Here is a 23,551-nt window from a genome sequence, read left to right on the forward strand (position 1 = left end):
AAGATAAATACGGTCTGTGAAGGCTTCAGTCAGACCTTCGGTATATTTCGAGAGGGACCGCTCGTCACTGCAGATGCGACTACCACGGTTGCCTAGGCTGTATGGCAGGGACTTCTTGGTATGGAACCAGTGGCAGCTGTCGAAATGGAGGTATTGCTGGTGGTTAGTAGGTTTGATATGGACGAAGGTACTAATATAGCCATCTTTGAGGTTGAAATCAAAATCTAGGAAGGTTGAGTAGGACCAGGTGAAACAAATGGGGGAGAATTTGTTGCGGTTCTGGAGGAATGTGGATAGGGTGTCCTCACTATTGATCCAGATGGCAAAGATGTCATCAGTGAATCTGAACCACGTGAGGGGTTTAGGATTCTGAAACTAATATATGTACAAACCCCTCCCTCCCTCCCCTAACATTTTCATGTCAATATAGAAGTGAAATCTGATGTGTGTTTTGATAAACACAGCCATGTTCTCAGGTTCCATTGTAATACAACCTCAGGGAGGGCAGTTGTCCAAAACATTTTTTTCTAATTTAACAATAAAATTAAATAAAATTAATTTACAAAAATATAATTGGACAATTCTAACATGTTTTCAGAAACTACATGTCCGAATGGATATTCAGGGAAAAACTGTCAGAATTCCATTTTTTTTTTGTTTATTTTCAAATTTTTACAGTTTGCTGTAAAGTAATGCATTGTATCAAACTTTCAGCAATTGCTGCCAACAGAATGTAAATAAAGCAATAAAAATTAGCAAAAGTTCATGATATTAGATACAAAAGCAGTATACAAAATCTCAGTTCACAACTAGATAATGGGTGTCATGGCCTTGGATGACTTGACATAGATTGACCCGTTCCCCTTTTTTTCAAACCCCGTCACCAACAGCCTGTGACATGGTCGACAAAAATCATTGCAACAGCGAGACAGGCTCATTGAAGAGCCCTGCAATTACATAAGTGACATCCTGCACAGACACTCTCATCACTTCATGTGGCTTTGTGCAAAGTATTGCTATGTAATTAATTGCAGTAAGAAGGAATTCTGATAGCACTCATCTCCTTCTTGGGAATATACACCTCTTGATCCCAGGTGTGCACCAAGTTTCATAGTCTGCTGGGCGGGCACAGACAAACAACTGTTGGAGGTCACCTCCATTGTGGTGATATTTCTGCCAACATATTATTTCTTGCTGAATGATTATGACCCACTTTGCCACAGTGTGGACATACTTTTTTTGCTCAACTACCTTTGAATGTATTAAAGACATCTCTCTATCCCTTTACCTTCACCTTCAAAGTATATAATGAACCTTACACTGGCTGGGATCTCCTTCAGGCTCTTGCCCTGTAAGCCCTGATTTGATTTGTAATTAGATGATCCAAAGAGCTCCATCTGCCCAGGATCTTCAACCATGTTTGTGTATTTGGTTAGAAGAGATATTCCCTTTGCAATGGGAGACAGTATCATCACAATTCTTAAATCAGAGAAAAACCCAGCATTCATCGACAGCTATTGACTGATTAGACTGACCAACATGCTCTGAAAACTGCTTGAAAAGATGGAAGGCCTATGATTATGCTGGGTTTTTGCATCACAGGGATATTTGTCGTGCTGTCAGTGTGGTTGCAAACTACAATCCAACAGACTTTTCATAAACAATAACAGCTCAGTGCAATCTTTTTTGACCTAAATAAGGCATATGACACCACCTGGTGCCATATTCAGTATTTTAATGTTGTTGGACAGTCCCAATTTTTGGGACTCTTCTATGATAAAAGCTGACATGCCTCCCCATATTAAACATATAAAGAGTAACTGCATGTGTAAGCATAAAATTCTTTGCTTCCTTGCCCACACCTCTTGGAGTATGGATCGTGTTACTCTATACCCTATTTACTAAGCCTTATTCTGTACTGTGGTACAACATTTGCGGCTCAGCAGTACCTTCGACTTTGAAATTATTGGACTTAGTCCATCATCATGAAGTAAGACTGACCACTGGCACCTTCTTGACCAGTCCTGTAGACAGTGTCTTAGCTGACATTGGGATCTTACCTCGTCAGTTCCAAGTTTTGCTCACTTAACGCAATCGCTATCTACCAATTTCTTAATAATCCAACTTGACAGATACTTTTTGCGTATAAAGCGTACCGATTCCGTGACACCTACCATTAGCTGAGACTACCAGTTGGAATACACATTGAGGATCTCTGCCAGGATCTCCGAATAACCCTCTTAGCGCATGCCCGCCATGTTTTCTCACACAGCACTCCTTGGTTCGTACCCAAACTGTGAATTGGAACAAATCTGTTCCAAGGACCTAAAGTTTGTCATCCCACATGAACTTTCTGTGTCTCAGTTGCCTTGGGAGTAACAGGGTGCTATCATCATTTACACTGACAGCTCAAAAACCATTGATAGGACATAATATGCTTGCACAACTCCCATGTGGTCAGGAGCATCAGTAGTGACTTGATTAGCAGTCTCCAGGCTGTTGATTGGTGTTACTGTTGTCACCTGTGATATGTGCTGGCCATTATCTTTTGTCTAATGTTGGTTATACTGCCTGTTCAGTTGCCTTTTTCTGGGTACCACTTCATCTGAGTATCCTAGGTAATGAACTGGTCGGCTGTTTGCTAGAGAAGAGATTGTTGTTGTTGTTGTGGTCTTCAGTCCTGAGACTGGTTTGATGTAGCTCTCCATGCTACTCTATCCTGTGCAAGCTTCTTCATCTCCCAGTACCTACTGCAACCTACATCCTTCTGAATCTGCTTAGTGTATTCATCTCTTGGTCTCCCTCTATGATTTTTACCCTCCACGCTGCCCTCCAATGCTAAATTTGTGATCCCTTGATGCCTCAAAACATGTCCTACCAACCGATCCCTTCTTCTAGTCAAGTTGTGCCACAAACTTCTCTTCTCCCCAATCCTATTCAATACCTCCTCATTAGTTATGTGATCTACCCATCTAATCTTCAGCATTCTTCTGTAGCAACACATTTCGAAAGCTTCTATTCTCTTCTTGTCCAAACTATTTATCGTCCATGTTTCATTTCTATACATGGCTACACTCCATACAAATACTTTCAGAAACGACTTCCTAACACTTAAATCTATAATCAATGTTAACAAATTTCTCTTCTTCAGAAACGCTTTCCTTGCCATTGCCAGTCTACATTTTACATCCTCTCTACTTCGACCATCAGTTATTTTACTCCCCAAATAGCAAAACTCATTTACTACTTTAAGTGTCTCATTTTCTAATCTAATTCCCTCAGCATCACCCGACTTAAATCGACTACATTCCATTATCCTCGTTTTGCTTTTGTTGATGTTCATCTTATATCCTCCTTTCAAGACACTGTATATTCCGTTCAACTGCTCTTCCAAGTCCTTTGCTGTCTCTGACAGAATTACAATGTCATTGGCGAACCTCAAAGTTTTTATTTCTTCTCCATGAATTTTAATACCTACTCCGAATTTTTCTTTTGTTTCCTTTACTGCTTGCTCAATATACAGATTGAATAACATCGGGGACAGGCTACAACCCTGTCTCACTCCTTTCCCAACCACTGCTTCCCTTTCATGCCCCTCGACTCTTATAACTGCCATCTGGTTTCTGTACAAATTGTAAATAGCCTTTCGCTCCCTGTATTTTACCCCTGCCACCTTCAGAATCTGAAAGAGAGTATTCCAGTTAACATTGTCAAAAGCTTTCTCTAAGTCTACAAATGCTAGAAATGTAGGTTTGCCTTTTCTTAATCTTTCTTCTAATATAAGTCTTAAGGTTAGTATTGCCTCACGTGTTCCAACATTTCTACGTAATCCAAACTGATCTTCCCCCAGGGTTGGTTTCTACCAGTTTTTCCATTCGTCTGTAAAGAATTCGCGTTAGTATTTTGCAGCTGTGGCTTATTAAACTGATTGTTCGGTAATTTTCACATCTGTCAATGCCTGCTTTCTTTGGGATTGGAATTATTATATTCTTCTTGAAGTCTGAGGGTATTTCACCTGTCTCATACATCTTGCTCACCAGACGGTAGAATTTTGTCATGACTGGCTCTCCCAAGGCCATCAGTAGTTCTAATGGAATGTTGTCTATTCCCCGGGGCTTGTTCGACTCAGGTCTTTCAGTGCTCTGTCAAACTCTTCACGCAGTATCTTATCTCCCATTTTTGTCTTCATCTACATCCTCTTCCATTTCCATAATATTGTCCTCAAGTACATGGCCCTTGTATAAACCCTCTATATACTCCTTCCACCTTTCTGCTTTCCCTTCTTTGCTTAGAACTGGGTTTACATCTGAGCTCTTGATATTCATACAAGTGGTTCTCTTCTCTCCAAAGGTCTCTTTAATTTTCCTGTAGGCAGTATCTATCTTACCCCTAGTGAGACAAGCCTCTACATCCTTACATTTGTCCTCTAGCCATCCCTGCTTAGCCATTTTGCACTTCCTGTCGATCTCATTTTTGACACGTTTGTATTCCTTTTTGCCTGCTTCATTTACTGCATTTTTATTTTTTCTCCTTTCATCAATTAAATTCAATATTTCTTCTGTTACCCAAGGATTTCTATTAGCCCTCGTCTTTTTACCTACTTGATCGTCTGCTGCCTTCACTTTTTTATCCCTCAGAGCTACCCATTCTTCTTCTACTGTATTATTTCTTTCCCCCATTCCTGTCAATTGTTCCCTTATGCTCTCCCTCAAACTCTCTACAACCTCTAGTTCTTTCAGTTTATCCAGGTCCCATCTCCTTAAATTCCCACCTTTTTGCAGTTTCTTCAGTTTCAATCTGCAGTTCATAACCAATAGATTGTGGTCAGAATCCACATCTGCCCCTGGAAATGTCTTACAATTTAAAACCTGGTTCCTAAATCTCTGTCTGACCATTATATAATCTATCTGATACCTTTTAGTATCTCCAGGATTCTTCCAGGTATACAACCTTCTTTTATGATTCTCGAACCAAGTGTTAGCTATGATTAAGTTATGCTCTGTGCAAAATTCTACAAGGCAGCTTCCTCTTTCATTTCTTCCCCCCAATCCATATTCACCTACTATGTTTCCTTCTCTCCCTTTTCCTACTGACGAATTCCAGTCACCCATGACTATTAAATTTTCGTCTCCCTTCACTACCTGAATAATTTCTTTTATCTAGTCATACATTTCACCAATTTCTTCATCGTCTGCAGAGCTAGTTGGCATATAACCTTGTACTACTGTAGTAGGCATGGGCTTTGTGTCTATCTTGGCCACAGTAATGCGTTCACTATGCTGTTTGTAGTAGCTTACCCGCACTCCTATTTTTTTTATTCATTATTAAACCTACTCTTCCATTACCCCTATTTGATTTTGTATTTATAACCCTGTAATCACCTGACCAAAAGTCTTGTTCCTCCTGCCACCAAACTTCACTAATTCCCACTATATCTAACTTTAACCTATCCATTTCCCTTTTTAAATTTTCTAACCTACCTGCCCGATTAAGGGATCTGACATTCCACGCTCCGATCCGTAGAACGCCAGTTTTCTTTCTCCTGATAACGACGTCCTCTTGAGTAGTCCCCGCCCGGAGATCTGAATGGGGGACTATTTTACCTCCGGAATATTTTACCCAAGAGGACGCCATCATCATTTAATCATACAGTAAAGCTGCATGTCCTCGGGAAAAATTACGGCTGTAGTTTCCCCTTGCTTTCAGCCGTTCACAGTACCAGCACAGCAAAGCCGTTTTGGTTAATGTTACAAGGCCAGATCAGTCAATCATCCAGACTGTTGCCCCTGCAACTACTGAGAAGGCTGCTGCCCCTCTTCAGGAACCACACGTTTGTCTGGCCTCTCAACAGATACCCCTCCGTTGTGGTTGCACCTACGGTACGGCCATCTGTATCGTTGAGGCACGCAAGCCTCCCCACCAACGGCAAGGTCCATGGTTCATGGGGGGGGGGGGGGGGGGGAGAGAAGTGATTATTTAACCAAAATTGGCTTTGATGATCCCAGGTGCGGATTTATGGGGTGAGATAAGAGCTCTCTTCACTTGGGGATGGAATATAATCTGGTGATCTACTGCCCCCTCTAAATAAACTCTGTACAATTAAGTAGACTACTGCTGTATGGTGCTCCCCCTTCCATTTGTCCCGGAAGGAATCTGTTGCCCTATATCTTCATTGGTCATACCAGATTAACCTGCAGTTTTCTGTTATGTAATGAGCCAGCCCCACATTGTGGTTGTGTAGCCTCACAGACAGCAGCCCAAATCCTGGTGGAATGCCCCTTCGTTCTGCCTCTCCATGCTGAGCATGGTCTTCCAGATTCTTTATCTCTAATATTGGCAGACAGCATATGGGTGGTTGAACTGATTCTTAGTTTTCTCTGAGAATGTGGGTTTTATTCTCAGAACCACTGTTTTAAACTACTTTTGGTATAGGTGCAGAGTTGCATACCGGGGCATCTCACACCGTATGGTTGGTCTGGGAGACTTTTGACTCTCCCTCCTCTGACAGCAGCCTTAGTTTGCAACATTTTCTATTGCAACTTGTTTTATGTTTTAGGGGTAGCATTCCATTGAAGGGAAGCATTTAAGGGCTCCTCGTACTCGATATTAGCTGATGACAAAAGAACAGTTGAAGCAAATTATTTTTCTCGCCTTGGCTTCTCACTTTTACTATTATGAATCTCAAAGCTAAAACCCCTTCTTTCCTCCATAACTGTCATAACCTTTAATCAGGTATGTTTGGCGGGGAGGGGGGGGGGGGAGGGGGGACCCTCAGATACATGTAAGTTTTCTCCCATCACACACAGGCCCTGATGAATCCCTCATCTATCCTCTGATCTGCATACCTGCCCAAGCCATACACTTTTACCTCTCTTCAAATTATTTCTTAACTCTGGCATCAATATTTCATGATTTGATCAGAGTTTTGGCTGATGTCACTAACTCCAGGTGACCAATCTCTTGACCAAGGGACAGATGACCTTGCTGTTACTCCTTTAACTGCCAAATCAAACCAACATAAAAGTGTAACTGTTGGTAGTATTTGATTCTGAAGCTAGTTAATCTGCCAGTCGACTAAGCTGCCAGTACTAATAGAATGTTGTGTGTGAGCTGGCTTCTCCTCAGTCTTAGTAGCAGTAGCAGCAGCAGCTTTCTTCATCTGTAGATCTCTCTTTACGGGTATATGGGACATGTCAAAGTAATTACAAATTTATGATATCAATATAATAGAGGGAAACATTCCACGTGGGAAAAATATATCACAAATTTAGATCAATTTAAAATAAGTTAATTTGTATACACACATATTTACAGACTTCTAGTTAGGGACAATCATTAGATTTACTCCTGATATACAATACTATTTTTACAAATAACTTATTAAACAATGTAATGCCACACTGTTCACTCATACCTCACTATAAGTCACTGCACACACTATACACACATTGTTTCATAACACTTCAATCACTACACACACGCGCGCGCGTACACACACACACACACACACACACACACACACACACACACACACACACACACACACACACACACAAAAACTGGTGATTTCTGGGCCATTTTCTGTACCGGAACTTCCTATTTGCTATCCTGAAAAACTGAGTCAGCATCCTTCCATAATGAGTGAGATGTTGAGCTCAGAAAGAGGAAGAGGGGTTAGTATTGTACTATGCCTAGCTTGGGGGTAAGTATTTCTAGAAAGGAAAAAAGAAGGAAAAAACATAAAGTGAAGGTGTTATGTGGAATGTTAGATATTTTATAATAATAATAATTATTATTATTATTATTGTTTTTGTTATTGTTATTGTTATTTGTATAACATTTTTTTATCAAACCCCTACTCTGTTTTAGCCAAGTAATCTTTCAATGTATAAAACGTATTCCATAACACGTACTTTTTAGCTGCCTTTTTAAAGTGTATTTTTGCAATTTCTTTAATCTCTTTTGGTAATTTATTATACAGTTTTATTCCTAGGTAGAAAATGCTGTTTTGAGTTTTATGTTTGTTTTTCCATGGTAAATGTAAGTTGAGTCTCTCTCTTGTTGCATGGTCATGGACAGAGCTGTTTATGCAGTAATTACCAATGTTATTTTTGATGTTTACAACTGACTGGTAAATGTATTCACATGGAGCAGTTAAAATCCCCAGTGTTTTGAACAGTTCTTTATAATGAGCTCAACTGGTATTTTTGGTTATTATTCTTTTGGCTCTTTTCTGGAGTTTGAAAATTGTGTTCATATTTGTGCATTTGTTTCCCAAAAAAGAATGCTGTAGCTAAGAATTGAGTGTACATATGAATAATACGTAACTAAAAGACACTGCATGTTACACGCTGATGATAGGATTGTAAGGGCATAACATGCTGATGACATTCTGTTTGCAAGTACCTTTGTGTGTTCACACCACTTCAACTAAGAATCAATATTCATTCCCAGAAGTTTTGCATTTGCTACAGTCTATAGAGGTGTCCGCTTCAAACTGAAATTCATTGCATTAGTTTTCTTTATGTTCAATGTCACTTTATTGCTTATTGACCAATCATAAACTTCCTCGAGAGTTTCATTTGCTTTCTTGGCAAGGAGGTCTCTTGTTTTCTTAGTGACTATAATATTACTGTCAAGAGTGAAGAGAACTTTTTCACCATGAGTAACACTACTGGAAAAGTCATTGATGTATATCAGGAATAGAATTTGTCCTAATATGCTACCTTGCGGAACCCCTATATTAATGTATTTTGGTTCTGATAAGTGTTTCACTAAATGTTTCGATCTATTTGAAGTATGTTTTATCTGTATTCTTTGTACCATATCTGTTAGGTATGATCGAAACCAGTCATTAGCTACCCCTCTTATTCCTAATGCTTCTAATTTATTTAATAGAATCTTGTGATCGACTGTATCAAATGCCTTAGAGAGATCCAAAAATACGCCAGTGACACACATCTTTATCAAGAGCATCAAGTACAACTTTTGTGAATTCTCCTATGGCTGACTCTGTATTTTTTGCCACTTTGGGAACCACACTGTGATTCGCTTAAAATATTGTATTTATTCAGGTAATTCAGTAATTTGTCTTTCATAATTGCTTCTATTATTTTTAAGAATGGTGACAGCAGAGAAATGGGCTGGTAATTTTCTATGTCTTCTGCTTTACCTTTCTTAAGCAAAGGTACAACTCTTGCTGTTTTAACTGCTCTGGAAATGTCCCTGATGTGAAGGATTCATTTATTATATTTGTTAAGGGGCCTTGTATAATCCCTATACATTGTTTCAGTACACACATTGGTACTTCATGTAAGCCTACTGACTTATTATTTATTAGTTTTTGAACTTCATTCTCTGTGGTTGGAAGTAACATTATTGTATTTAGTGCAACATTATTTTCAGGTGTTACATTTGTTTGGGGGGACTTTTTGCTGTAGCTTCTCTGCAATACTTGAAAAATGTTCGTTTACATAGTTTGCCAAGTGTTGTGGATCATTTATTGCCTTGTCCTTCTCCCTTATCAGTACATTATTCTGTGTTTGTTTGCCTCTCCCTGTTTCCTTTTTTATAACATCCTAGTCTGCTTTGCTTTTATTCTCTGCATCATATATTATTTTGTCGTAAAATGACTTTTTTCAGCAACTTCGTATAGATTTTTTTTGTATCTATGATAGAAATTTAAGAATTCTGTGTCATTGCAAATCTTTCTCGTGAAAGTGAGGTGTTTAAGTGTTTAGGAGGACTTCTTAATACCTGCGGTTATCCATCTGTTTTGGTGAGATATTGATACAGACGAGCATGCTTTTGGAAATGCCTTTTAAAGTTCAATTTAAACAATGTGGAGAATTTAGAGAATTTCATATTCACATTGGTTTCCTTATGCACTTCATCTCAGCTGTTTTTCTAGTTCTTTTGAAAAATCTTTTATTTTGATTTCTGATAGATGTCATTAGTAGGCTTGTAGTTTAGGGAATGATTCGATGCCTGATTTTACTGTTGTTATTTGACAGAGATGGTCTGATAGTCAGAGACCTTTTACAGCTACATCACATTTTTCCCTATCCATATTTGTGGCCACATGGTCAATTACTGATGAAGTCGTAGTAATCCTTGTTGCACTATTGACCAACAGTGACATACCAAAACTTTGAAGGATGTTTATGAAGGCGCTGATGGATTCATTTATGATATAATTATAATATATTGATGTTGATAATGACCCCACGCAGAATTATGTTGACCGTTGTACTTGAGGCTTCATCTAAAACTTCTGTTAACTTACTGAAAAAAGTGTCCACACTACCACTGGGAGATCTATACACACACAAAATGATTAATTTCTTGGTTATATCAAGCCCTCTTAATTCAATAACTGATATTTCAAAGTGTTTGTTTTCACTTACTGTACTGAGGTCATGTCTTGATTTGAACTGTGTTCCTTTTCTGATATAAATGCATGATCCTCCACCCCTTGAAGTAGTTCTGCAGTAAGAGTTTACCTTTTCATACAATGACAATACATGTTGAATTTCTGTCTCTACACCAGTGCTCAGTAATACAAACTACTGTTCAATTCAAAGATTGGAGCTCAACTTCTAATACCTGTATTTTATTTTTTATTGATTGCATGTTTTGATGGAGGATTGTTAGGTCTGTGAAATGCCACATGTTACTCTTTCTAGTGGTTTGTTTTTCTTTGTGACATGTGGTATATGTGATATTTGAGGTGTTAAAATCTGTCTTGTGAGTGACTGTTTCAGTATTTTTTAAAGTGCTGGAGATACTCTTTAGGTGGAGGAACCTGTTGTCTGGATTTATCCTAAAAAAGATGTACTTTTCCTGCCTTTGGCAACAGGTATTTGATCATGTGTGGCCCGAGATCCACTCTCTATACTTTCATGAATCAGCTGTACCAATCTTCCCTTCCCATTCCAGTTTAGGTGTAGGCCATGCCAAGTGAAACCCCATCTGTTGATAGTCTCGACGGGCACCAGAGAAACATGAGCAAAGTTGGCTGTCCTCGGAGCCATCCCTAACCCCACATCGATTCGTCTCACAGCTCCATCAAGGTGTAATTGATCATGACGCCGGAACAGCTCAACAAAGTATATGTTGGTGCCATGAGACAGTCTTTCGCAAACTGTATTGATGAAAGTATTCACTAAAAAAATTGGATTTTTTTTTTTTTTTACTTGTGTATTAGTTTCATGGTGCACTGCCTGTATTTTTGGTGTAGTTATTGTGATATTCTGATACTAAGTATCTCATCATTCAAAATTTGAATAGTTTACGGTGTATCATACGAGTCACTTGTAGTTCACATTTTGTGCACATTAGGGTATACATTGCTTTATATGAAATGTAGATAACATCATGATTTTTTTTCTTTTTTACCTGTGAGGAGATCTGTGTGTCTGGTCGTGACAGAATGGGTTCTGTGTAGCTCACTCACTGCTGTCCATGCACTACAGTACATTGAGACTGAACCATTAATAAAATCCCATCATATTTCGTAAATGGTTCAATCTATTGTGAAAAGTGATTTTGGCAAATGATAGTACTCAGAGAAAATACTAGATGATAATGATTAATATGCACAATTTTGCATATGTAGTTAGAGACAAAAGTACATATTTTTCAGTGGGATAGGAAAAATTATGTTGGTTTGCAACAACATACTTGTATGTGAAGAGATAACATATTTGTTTTTAAACTGTTAATGAGCTTTCTTGTAAGCTGTTGATCTTTCTTGTCCTCAGTTGCTTGTTTAATAATAGACTATGACTCAGGTTTCTGTAACTACTACAAGTATATTAGAATATTAGTGGTGTGAAGTTTGAAACTCTACTGTTTTTTGACAGAAGAAGCAATTTAACGTAGATGTTTCTTGAAACTTACTACTAATGACACTTTTCTCAAAGAAAAAGGGTAAATAACTCAGGTGAAAATAAATCGTGTGTTGCAATTTCTGGGGATTCCTGTAATCCAGCATGCTTTTGCCAATGAACATCTGGGTCTGAAACTTGCCTTAAGATTTTCTTTCCACTCCTCTATGATCAGTGAAGTAAAGATTCCCAACAAATTATGTGCCAGCTTTTTCTTCCTATCCTTGTGCAGTGAAGGACTGAATTTTCTCACTTCAAATGTATATTACCAAACAGTCAAAATGATCACTCGTTCCCAGTTCCAATTGCCTGTCTGACAGCACGCAGGGCAGTGAAAATCTGGTTTTCAGTATTTCATATAATTACTGACCTAATTTAAAATTCTGTCTTAAACTACTTAGGAGGAGGTATAATTATATATTAAAGATACAACACAATATATTAAGTGATACAGGAAGAAACTGTGTATTTCTTAAGGCAGCATAACTTGTGCCACGCATATTACCAGGACTCTTATTGATCCAATATTTGAGAATAAGAGCACTTGGCAGCTTCCAGCAGACTTAACACATAATTTCAAACCGTTTTGAAACTCATTGCTGCCCACATAAAAAAGATCAGTTACTACATTTTCACTTTTCAAGCAGTTCAACCTCAGTGCCAGGCATGACAATTTAATTTCTTACTTCTTGACTACCAACTGTAGTCACAATACATTTTGTAGAAAGTATCCACATACACCTACAAATTTATGTGCAAAACTATATCATTGTACAGCGTAAAGTTCATGAGATGTCATGAACATTGAGACGCATGAAAAACCAGCTTCTTCTTATTCTCCTTATTTTTAGTGGTATGTTGTTGTTCATCAAAGGTATCGATAATCTGTTTTCAACTAGACGAGTAGTCAGCAGGGTTCTGCTAGTTATTAATGTGTACACAACTCATTAAAAACACTGGATTATAGGATTGTACCAAAATTGCAAAAGAAGACTCTTTTTTTTCCTGCCAGTATTTTAACATTCTTTCTGCCAGGGATACTATTACTGGTGAGTTTTGAGTAAAGCCTACCTGTTACATAAAATTTTGCTTTTGCTAAGATGTGGTGGAGTTTACACAACTACACATCACTAACAACTGCAACGGAATCCTGGATCATAATCTATTATTAAACTAGCTCCTGAGGACAGGATAGATCCATAGCTTACAAAAAAGGCAATTCTCATTACAAAAATAAATGTTAATTTCTTCACATGTTATTGCAAACCCCCACAAATTCTCTTGCCACTAGCTGTCGGTGGCTCCTAGAAATAAAATTACTTCATTGAAGAAAAAAACTATAGCTACTTCTGTATCACCTTAGGGAAAAAAAAGGTAGTATAGTAACTACACAGAAAATAATTGCCTCTTTTCATTCTATCAGTTGCCAGAACCTCATTTTAATATCTTTAAGTGTTCATGAAATATGATGAATATTGTACTTCTCTCACACTGTATTGTAACACTTGAGGACAGTAGTGAGTGCTCTACATACAGTCCATTTAAATTAAATATGTTAGCCATATCTTACATGCAGCAATGGATGTGAAATGCACCAAATGCAGACTCGTTGCGACTTCTCTCTCTTATTGCCGTCTGTTGGGATTTTGTGTGGTGGGTTACAATTTCATTTATATATATTTTGCCAAAGTGGAGAAAGAATGTTTTGTTCAGTCCGCTTAGGCAGACAATGCCCATCTGCTGTGGTTGATGCTGCCACACGGACGCCACAATGTGCTGCTCCCCCATTAGATAACGTAAGAATATTCTTTGTGCTGCTTTGAGCTCCCTCACACTGGCCTCTGCTACTTAGGTAACCTAGTTTGTTCGTGTGCACACCTTTAAGGGGGATGTAATCGAAAAAGTAAACATTTATTTAAAAAATAATTACAGCCATATTTATTGATGTACAAATCTAAAATTTTGCATGTGTAAAGCAAAAGAGCTATGTTTTAAGCAAAAAATTAGTAAAATATGCAGGATTAGTGTATTGCCAGAAATTTTAATTTTTTTATTCTTTATTTTCCTTTTATGGAAAGCCATAACTCAAATTCTAATCATGCAATAAATCTGAAAATTTTACTGTAATGTCCTGAGAAGGTTATGTTGTTGTTGTGGTCTTCAGTCCGGAGACTGGTTTGATGGAGCTCTCCACGCTACTCTATCCTGTGCAAGCTTCTTCATCTCCCAGTACCTACTGCAACCTACATCCTTCTGAATCTGCTTAGTGTATTCATCTCTTGGTCTCCCTCTACGATTTTTACCCTCCACGCTGCCCTCCAATGCTAAATTTGTGATCCCTTGATGCCTCAAAACATGTCCTACCAACCGATCCCTTCTTCTAGTCAAGTTGTGCCACAAACTTCTCTTCTCCCCAATCCTATTCAATACCTCCTCATTAGTTACGTGATCTACCCACCTTATCTTCAGCATTCTTCTGTAGCACCACATTTCGAAAGCTTCTATTCTCTTCTTGTCCAAACTAGATATCGTCCATGTTTCATTTCTATACATGGCTACACTCCATACAAATACTTTCAGAAACGACTTCCTAACACTTAAATCTATAATTGATGGTAACAAATTTCTCTTCTTCAGAAACGCTTTCCTTGCCATTGCCAGTCTACATTTTATTTCCTCTCTACTTCGACCATCATCAGTTATTTTAATCCCTAAATAGCAAAACTCCTTTACTACTTTAAGTGTCTCATTTTCTAATCTAATTCCCTCAGTATCACCCGATTTAATTTGACTACATTCCATTATCTTGGTTTTGCTTTTGTTGATGTTCATCTTATATCCTCCTTTCAAGACTGTTCATTCCGTTCAACTGCTCTTCCAAGTCCTTTGCTGTCTCTGACAGAATTACAATGTCATTGGCGAACCTCAAAGTTTTTATTTCTTCTCCATGAATTTTAATACCTACTCCGAATTTTTCTTTTGTTTCCTTTACTGCTTGCTCAATATACAGATTGAATAACATCGGGGACAGGCTACAACCCTGTCTCACTCCTTTCCCAACCACTGCTTCCCTTTCATGCCCCTCGACTCTTATAACTGCCATCTGGTTTCTGTACCAATTGTAAATAGCCTTTCGCTCCCTGTATTTTACCCCTGCCACCTTCAGAATTTGAAAGAGAGTATTCCAGTTAACATTGTCAAAAGCTTTCTCTAAGTCTACAAATGCTAGAAACGTAGGTTTGCCTTTTCTTAATCTTTCTCCTAATATAAGTCGTAAGGTTAGTATTGCCTCACGTGTTCCAGCATTTCTACGTAATCCAAACTGATCTTCCCCGAGGTTGGTTTCTACCAGTTTTTCCATTCGTCTGTAAAGAATTCGCGTTAGTATTTTGCAGCTGTGGCTTATTAAACTGATTGTTCGGTAATTTTCACATCTGTCAATGCCTGCTTTCTTTGGGATTGGAATTATTATATTCTTCTTGAAGTCTGAGGGTATTTCACCTGTCTCATACATCTTGCTCACCAGATGGTAGAGTTTTGCCATGATTGGCTCTCCCAAGTCTGTCAGTAGTTCTAATGGAATGTTGTCTACTCCTGGGGCCTTGTTTTGACTTAGGTCTTTCAGTGTTCTGTCAAACTCTTCACGCAGTATCATATCTCCCATTTAATCTTCATCTACATATTCTTCCATTTCCATAATATTGTCCTCAAGTACATGGCCCTTGTATAGACCCTCTATATACTCCTTCCACCTTTCTGCTTTCCCTTCTTTGCTTAGAACTGGGTTTGCATCTGAGCTCTTGATATTCATACAAGTGGTTCTCTTTTCTCGAAAGGTCTCTTTAATTTTCCTGTAGGCAGTATCTATCTTACCCCTAGTGAGATAAGCCTCTGCAGCCTTACATTTGTTCTCTAGCCATCCCTGCTTAGCCATTTTGTACTTCCTGTCGACCTCATTTTTGAGATGTTTGTGTTCCTTTTTGCTGCTTCATTTACTGCATTTTTATTTTTTCTCCTTTCATCAATTAAATTCAATATTTCTTCTGTTAACCAAGGAGTTCTACTAGCCCTCGGCTTTTTACCTACTTGATCCTCTGCTGCCTTCACTATTTCATCCCTCAAAGCTACCCATTCTTCCTCTACTGTATTTCTTTCCCCCATTCCTGTCAATTGTTCCCTTATGCTCTCCCTCAAACTCTGTACAACCTCTGGTTCTTTCAGTTTATCCAGGACCCATCTCCTCACATTCCCACCTTTTTGCAGTTGCTTCAGTTTTAATCTTCAGTTCATAACCAATAGATTGTGGTCAGTCCACGTCTGCCCCTGGAAATGTCTTACAATTTAAAACCTGGTTCCTAAATCTCTGTCTTACCATTATATAATCTGTCTGAAACCTGTCAGTATCTCCAGGCTTCTTCCATGTATACAGCCTTCTTTTATGATTCTTGAACCAAGTGTTAGCTATGATTAAGTTGTGCTCTGTGCAAAATTCTACCAGAGGGCTTCCTCTTTCATTTCTTAGCCCCAATCCATATTCACCTACTACGTTTCCTTCTGTCTCTTTTCCTACTACCAAATTCCAGTCACCCATGACTATTAAATTTTCATCTCCCTTCACTACCTGAGTAATTTCTTTGATTTCATCATACATTTCTTCAATTTCTTCGTCATCTGCAGAGCTAGTTGGCATATAAACTTGTACTACTGTAGTAGGCGCGGGCTTCGTGTCTATCTTGGCCACAATAATGTGTTCACTATGCTGTTTGTAGTAGCTTGCCCGCACGCCTATTTTTTTATTCATTATTAAACCTACTCCTGCATTACCCCTATTTGATTTTGTATTTATAACCCTGTATTCGCCTAACCAAAAGTCTTGTTCCTCCTGTCACCGAGCTTCACTAATTCCCACTATATCTAATTTTAATCTATCCATTTCCCTTTTTAAATTTTCTAACCTACCTGCCCGATTAAGGGATCTGACATTCCACGCTCCGATCCGTAGAATGCCAGTTTTCTTTCTCCTGATAATGACGTCCTCTTGAGTAGTCCCTGCCCGGAGATCCGAGTGGGGGACTATTTTACCTCTGGAATATTTTACCCAAGAGGATGCCATCATCATTTAACCATACAGTAAAGCTGCATGCATGTGTTATAAGACCACTGAACTACAGTTATTAATTCATGGTACAAACTGTATCATTAACAGTTTTTAAATTTGCACATCCAAAATTAACTTTTTTCTATGTACAATCATCTAAAAATCAGACTGTAATTGCGGGATCTCATATTTTTTAGTTCCAGCGAGACAGTAACACGTTGAGAACAGTTCCTGAAAATTTCATAGCACTAGCGCATATACTTTGTGAGAAAAGGCTTCTTATAACGTAAAAAATGTAACAGAGAAAATGAGGTTCAAAGATTTTCTTCTCATTCTTCTACATGTAACATGCTTACCTCAATTTTAAAATCCTTCATACTGATGCTTCTCATCCTCTAGGTTTCTCTTCTCTCCTCTTTGAATCTGCCTGGCTTGTATTCGCAGGTAAGACACTGATCTGTTAGCTTTCTTGAGCCTGCTCTTGTTGATGGTGTAAAATGCCTTTGTAGTAAAAACATCAGGATCTACACCAACTCTCTTCAGAACTTCAATTCTGCTATTATTTCTGTTATTGTAACATAAAACTGCATCATAGGTGCTTATTTTGAGTGCTTAAAGTCCACAGAATGTCCTTTTTGTGCATCTAATTCAAATTAAATTATTGAGGCTTTCATTTACATTTTGTGTCTGTGCATGAAGACACTTCCTCAATAAATCAGGGTTTGCAAGAAACCTGAATGTGGGCTTAATTGCAGTCATAACAGGCTCTGGTAATGAGTGTTTATGTGAATATGTCTCATGTCTGTTGTTGAACTTACACCAATTGTCTTTCAGACACAGATAGTGCATTGGTGTTTGGTCAGTGGATAGTTTGTGGCGAAAAAAATGCCCACATAACATGCCTCATTGCCTCTAAATTATATGTGTGTATGGGTTTTTTTTTCTTTTTTTTCCCCTGATAGCTGTCCCATGAAATAACTGAAGAGAATAAATTTCTTTCAGAGTAAGCTTGCCTTTTTTTCCTAATGGTCTTCCATCCTCGAGTACTTACCTTTCTTCTCTTTCAGCAAGCAACGAAGCCTACCACCAAGCCTCTTTTGGATGTGGGCAACACATTCCAACTTTCCTATTGTTGTATTGTATGGATTTTTACCTGTTATAGCTTTGAACGAAGAGGAGTCCCCATCACCCAGGTATTTAGTATATCTAACACCGTACTTGTCCTCAGATCTGGAGAACATCCTCACAACTGTAGCAGCCTCCATGTCCCCACTTGAGCCCCTATAATTTTTAGAGCATGCTACTGCATGCTTTTCTTGCCACAGTTTCTCACTGTCTTCCTTGCTGCACACTGGTGGCAGTATTTTGACATAGTTTCTACATTTAAAACTTAACCTGAGTCAATACCAATAAATATGTAACTCCATAGATAATGTGACCGTATTTCATCCAGGTCACACACACACACACACACACACACACACACACACACACACACACACAGGTCACTGTCCACTGTCATGAATATCTACCACAGGATCTATTTCTTTTCTGTTTATTTCCACCAATTCCTCCACTGCTTTCTTCACAGAAACTTTGGCAGTATCGCATACAGCATTAGACATTTCTTTATTTATTTTTTTGAACCTTGCATAAGGTGGAGGCATGTTCAGAAAACCACACAATGAATTACCTCCTTCCTTGCCGTGTCCAAGGCATCTCAGAGTACATGCTAACCTAAAATTGCTTTCATAGGTACCACTGTCAGTTTTTTTTGGAGGAGGAAAATGAAAATTCATAGCCACACGAATTACAAATTAATTTTAAATCACAAGCTATTCCCACTCTATTTTCTTCAACAACAATCATGCATTCCATATTTTTACAGCTAGCACATGAACATGAAAACTTTATAGCCTGGAAGAGAACCTCTAAATCAATAAGTCTGAACCCACTGGAATCCATATCATCGTCATTCACGCACCTGTACAATTCTCTTGTCCCAAGTTTCGATGCTGAAGCTGAGAGCTTATGTTCTTCATTTCGAGCTGCTTCCTCCTTTTTGTTGGTAAATTGATTTCCATGGATCCTCTGTTTCCTAAACACAGTTTCTCCACCACGCATTATGCATAAATCTTGACTTCCACATAAAGGTTTGCGAATTCAACCTTCCAGCTACTAATAATTGTTAGTATTGTCAAAACTAAATGAACCACATGCAAGAAAGTTTTCAGGTAAAGATATAGATGTCAGCCAAAGATATCAAAAGAAAATAGCCTTCACACTGACAAAAAATTCTGCTGAAGCAAGCAGTTTCCCAATGCCAGAAAAGGTGGGAGTGGCTGCCAGTGCAGAGTCAAAGTTTTAACAATTTAAAGGCATTTCTAAAACTACTATCGTGATAAAATTTACACACAACATAGATTAATCTGTATAGATCAAGAAAATAATATTTTTGAAAAATTGTTTTTTGGACCAAAATCCATTACATCTCCCTTTAAACACTTAAATCTTGCATAAAATATTAGGATCTAGCTTTGAGGCATGCTTTCATTTGTACACCAAGGACATACCAGAAATCGGCTTATAAATGTAAATGAATGTGCAGAATGTGAAAATGGTGGAACGCAAAAACACATGTCTACTGTGAAGTGGCTAACCTGTAACAGTGCTCTTAGGGACCCATACTCTACTAGAACTGCTACTCCAAGTCTGCACAGCACATCTGTATGATTAACTTCTGACTTTTCATTTTTCTGGACTGCTGCAAGAATCTCATTGTTCTTAATTAGCAAGCTTCGTATGTTCTGACGGAAAAATCCGGTTGGATTATGTTACCTTTTGTGCTGTCCAAGCTGGCATTTTTTTGTTTCTCCTCTAGTTGTTGCAATTGTGTTGACCAGTATTCAGCATTTACATATTTTGGATAACTTTATCCTTAAGAAGTTCTAGTGAAAACATTGTAAGTCACAGGGATTGGGCACACCCAGTACTCTGATCATACTGAATATATCCACAATCCTGGAATTCTACTGTGTGTGTGTGTGTGTGTGTGTGTTTCAACCATGTGAGGAATGACACATCCGTCGTAGCTTCACTTTATAGAGCAACTGCTGAAACTGTGCATTTTGATGTTCAACAGAATGCATCATCCAGGCAATGTTTTATACCTCAGTGGCGACACAGTCTTCACATTAGTGTAAGGAGCATTCCGAGCAATGAGCGTCACTTGTGTAGTTGCAGTTATGGGCGAAACTGTTCCCAGCATAGCCAATAATCACTGAATGACCTTTATCGAAAGCTTTCCGCAGAGTTCTAAATCAGAAGTAACATTACTGAACCATGTGTTTGGCTTAAAAATAATGGTTTTCTGGCAATTGTTATAATTCAAAGTTTGACATTCCGCTTCTATGACTGCTCAATAGTAGGAAGAGTTCCTAGTTCTCTTACCCTCTGACTGCTGCTAACCTTAACTTTCACTTACTCCTCTATCTTATCTGAGTGTTCCTGAACACTCTGAGTTACCTGCTCACTTTTATTCATAACCTCCAGAACAATGAAACTGTTCCAGATATCTAGACTAAAACTAGCAGACCTATAGCTTTTCTTGAACATCGTATCTGATTTGGCAGGTTTGATCACAATCAAGTCATCTGTCATATTCTTAACCTTACTGCTGCCAACTGCGGCCCTAATTGCTGTATTTACAACTGTGCTACTGTCAGATCAGCTTTGACTTAAGATCAACTGCTCCTACATAATTGTAGATTGATAAGCACAACTACTGCAGTGATAAAAGCTAGCTACATCTCCATCCTGTTTGGTTGCTTCACAGCATCCAACACGATAAAAGTGGATGCAGTCTTCACACTGTCAACCATTTCTCACTACTTTAAGAGTGCACCATGCAAATTTCTTGTAAACTGGTAAACATTTCCTTAGCGCAAGAGGTCACATTCAGTCTTGATGGTATCTGTCTATGTATGAGGTGATCTAAATGTAATGGAATGTCTGTATTATGATTGAGTTCTACTTGCCAAAAAGAGGACATGGAGAAGAGGTTATTTAGCAGGTAATCATATGGACCAAGTCTTCCCTGAGAGGTAACGCAACCACGCAACTCATGCACACACAGCTACTCTTCCAGCAATAAGGCCTGACTGATAGCTCCTCTCACTTTTCGAAGATGCTCGTATCTTCATTGAACTTTTCTACAAGTTTGCCTAACGTGCATTATTTTTACTGGTTGTCTTTGATTATTGATATGCAGTATGTCATTATTAGTGCTCTAGAATTAGGGCCTTTACCGTTTATCTCGTCCATTTGTGGTGCCTCATCCAGAGTAACATCTCACTTTCATTTGGGCTTACTTCATTTCTCTTTCTGTCTACTTTTGCCCTTGATGATGAAACTATTTTCAAATTTTCAAAGGCTTGGCAATTGATGATTGTTTTTTCAATCTCCTTTGCTATTCTTGTGTCATTGTTGGTAAGCAGCCATTGACATCTATCCCATATGTCATATAACGTGTGTTTCAATAAACTTTTTCTCCTTAATTTGTGGCACAATTTGTGGAATTAAGAAATTCCATAAATTATGACTTGTATACTTCGTAGTAGTAAAACATGTTGTAATATCTCTGATGTACCAGTTCATGTTGTTCATTTCATATTAAGGTAGTTCATTTTCAGCATGTCCTGCAGATATTTGATTGTGCACTAACACAACTGTCATAAGAAATAATGTACACATATTTTATTGGATTAATTGAAGATAACCACAGATTGTAGAAAGCAAAGCTTGTAAGTTGAGTTGTCATATTCCAGTTGTTGTTTTGTATCTAACTACAGTTTATTTCTTCTCCTCTACAGTCAGTGTTTTTATCTTCACCCATTCTGTGATTTGTACTCATAACAATTTTTTAAATATCTTACTGTCTGAAAACTGAATGTGTGTAGATTTTAATTGTTATTTATTGAACATGGGTTAATTTTATGTGCAGGTTCAAGATGCAGTCCTTGGAAAGTGGGTCAATGATCCTCACCGTATGGACAAACGATTGTTATCCCTCATATTCCTGGCCCATGCTTCTGATGTCTTAGAAAATGCTTTTGCACCTCTGAATGATGATGACTATGAACTTGCTATGAAGAGAGTGCGTGAGCTCCTTGACTTAGATTTTGAGTCAGAGAGCATGAAACCCAATACAAATGAAACAGTATGGGCAGTATTCGCAGCATTTACAAAATAAACATCTGATACTAAAAGTCATAGAGCTGAGAATATTGAACTTGTGTGATGACATTTGTGCACTCTGATAGGACAATATGTTAAAGAATTATTTGACCTGATTCACAGTTATTGAAAGGAAAGTGGTTTTTAAATTTTTGTTGGAAGAAAAACAGTTACAAATCCCTGAAAGCATGTTATCTAGTATTAACCATTCCATTTATAGCTATATTACATTTAATGTGTTGGGCACTGCTACAGGAAGAGAATTCTTTGGCTAAACTGACATAGTGTATATTCAAGCAGTGACCACTCTTTAGCCAAAATGGAAAAGCATTTGCAAAAATATGTAACTTGCACTCCTTTTTTTGAGTGTGTTCATTCAGAAGCATGAATTGTTTTTGTGGAAGGAAGATTGTGATGATGTAATGAAATCTGTGTGAAAGACTTTTTATTCCTATAATAGAGGAAGCAGTTTATTTGCACAAACATTCAAACAATATTTTTGATCTTCTTCATTATTTGATGATGTATTTCTTTCAAAACACTTGAATTCTTGTACATGAACTGAAATTCATAGCCTTCGAGTAGTTTCAGTTATGCTGTGCTTTCTGTTTTAATAACTGTACATTGCAAGTAACAGATTAAAATTGCCATTGTGTTCTGTTTATTCAGTTGTTTGCTAAGTGTGTATGTATTGATAATTTGTATCAGAGTGTTGATTACTGTGGAGCTAGTTTTTGTCTCTATTTATTGCACGCAGTTGAAAACGGTGAATGTTGACACTTCAGACACTTTTTAAGTAATCCAATGCTCCAGGCATTAAAAATTTTAAGATAATGTAGTTCAATGTTATTTCATAAAATATTAATATGTTGATTTCTTGCTGTACATACTTAAGCAGTTTTGTATCTGTGCATATCACATTTGTATTATGTTTATATTAGATTCATTTCATGTTTCATAAAATGTAACTACCATGAATGAATTGCAGCATTATCTGTGAAAGTGATCATGAACTGACTGCAGTTGCAGGTTTTTAGTATGTGAGAATGTGGCAATACATTTGAGAAGACAATGTAGGTTGTAACATGGATTGTGGGAAGATTCCTATGCAGAGGATTTATTGATGCCAGTGAGACTGCAGATTTAGATTGTTGGTTTTGTAAATAAATATATTATCAGGCCTCTTCTTTGTGCCTGCATTTTATTTTCTTTGTTTCCTTTCATTGTTGAAAAGAACTGTTTGCTGTGATTGATAATACATTTTGCAGTTCCCCCATTAGTAACTAAAAGATACTCGCCATTAATGATCATTAGTTTATTTCATTTAAAG

At 37.8% G+C, this 23,551-nt stretch overlaps 1 protein-coding gene across 1 annotated transcript in view; it reads left to right on the top strand.

Annotated features, from left to right (window-relative positions):
• Positions 1-23,425, top strand: part of LOC124615727 (Golgi phosphoprotein 3 homolog sauron) — a 48,137-nt gene extending 24,712 nt beyond the window's left edge. Inside the window, exon 4 of the mRNA XM_047143796.1 lies at positions 21,989-23,425. Coding sequence (XP_046999752.1) covers positions 21,989-22,237 — 249 coding nt within the window. The 3' untranslated portion in view covers positions 22,238-23,425. The remainder of the gene's footprint in view (positions 1-21,988) is intronic.
• The last annotated feature ends 126 nt before the right edge of the window (positions 23,426-23,551 follow it).

Source organism: Schistocerca americana, chromosome 5 (assembly GCF_021461395.2).
Source record: "Schistocerca americana isolate TAMUIC-IGC-003095 chromosome 5, iqSchAmer2.1, whole genome shotgun sequence".
Lineage (NCBI taxonomy): Eukaryota > Metazoa > Arthropoda > Insecta > Orthoptera > Acrididae > Schistocerca > Schistocerca americana.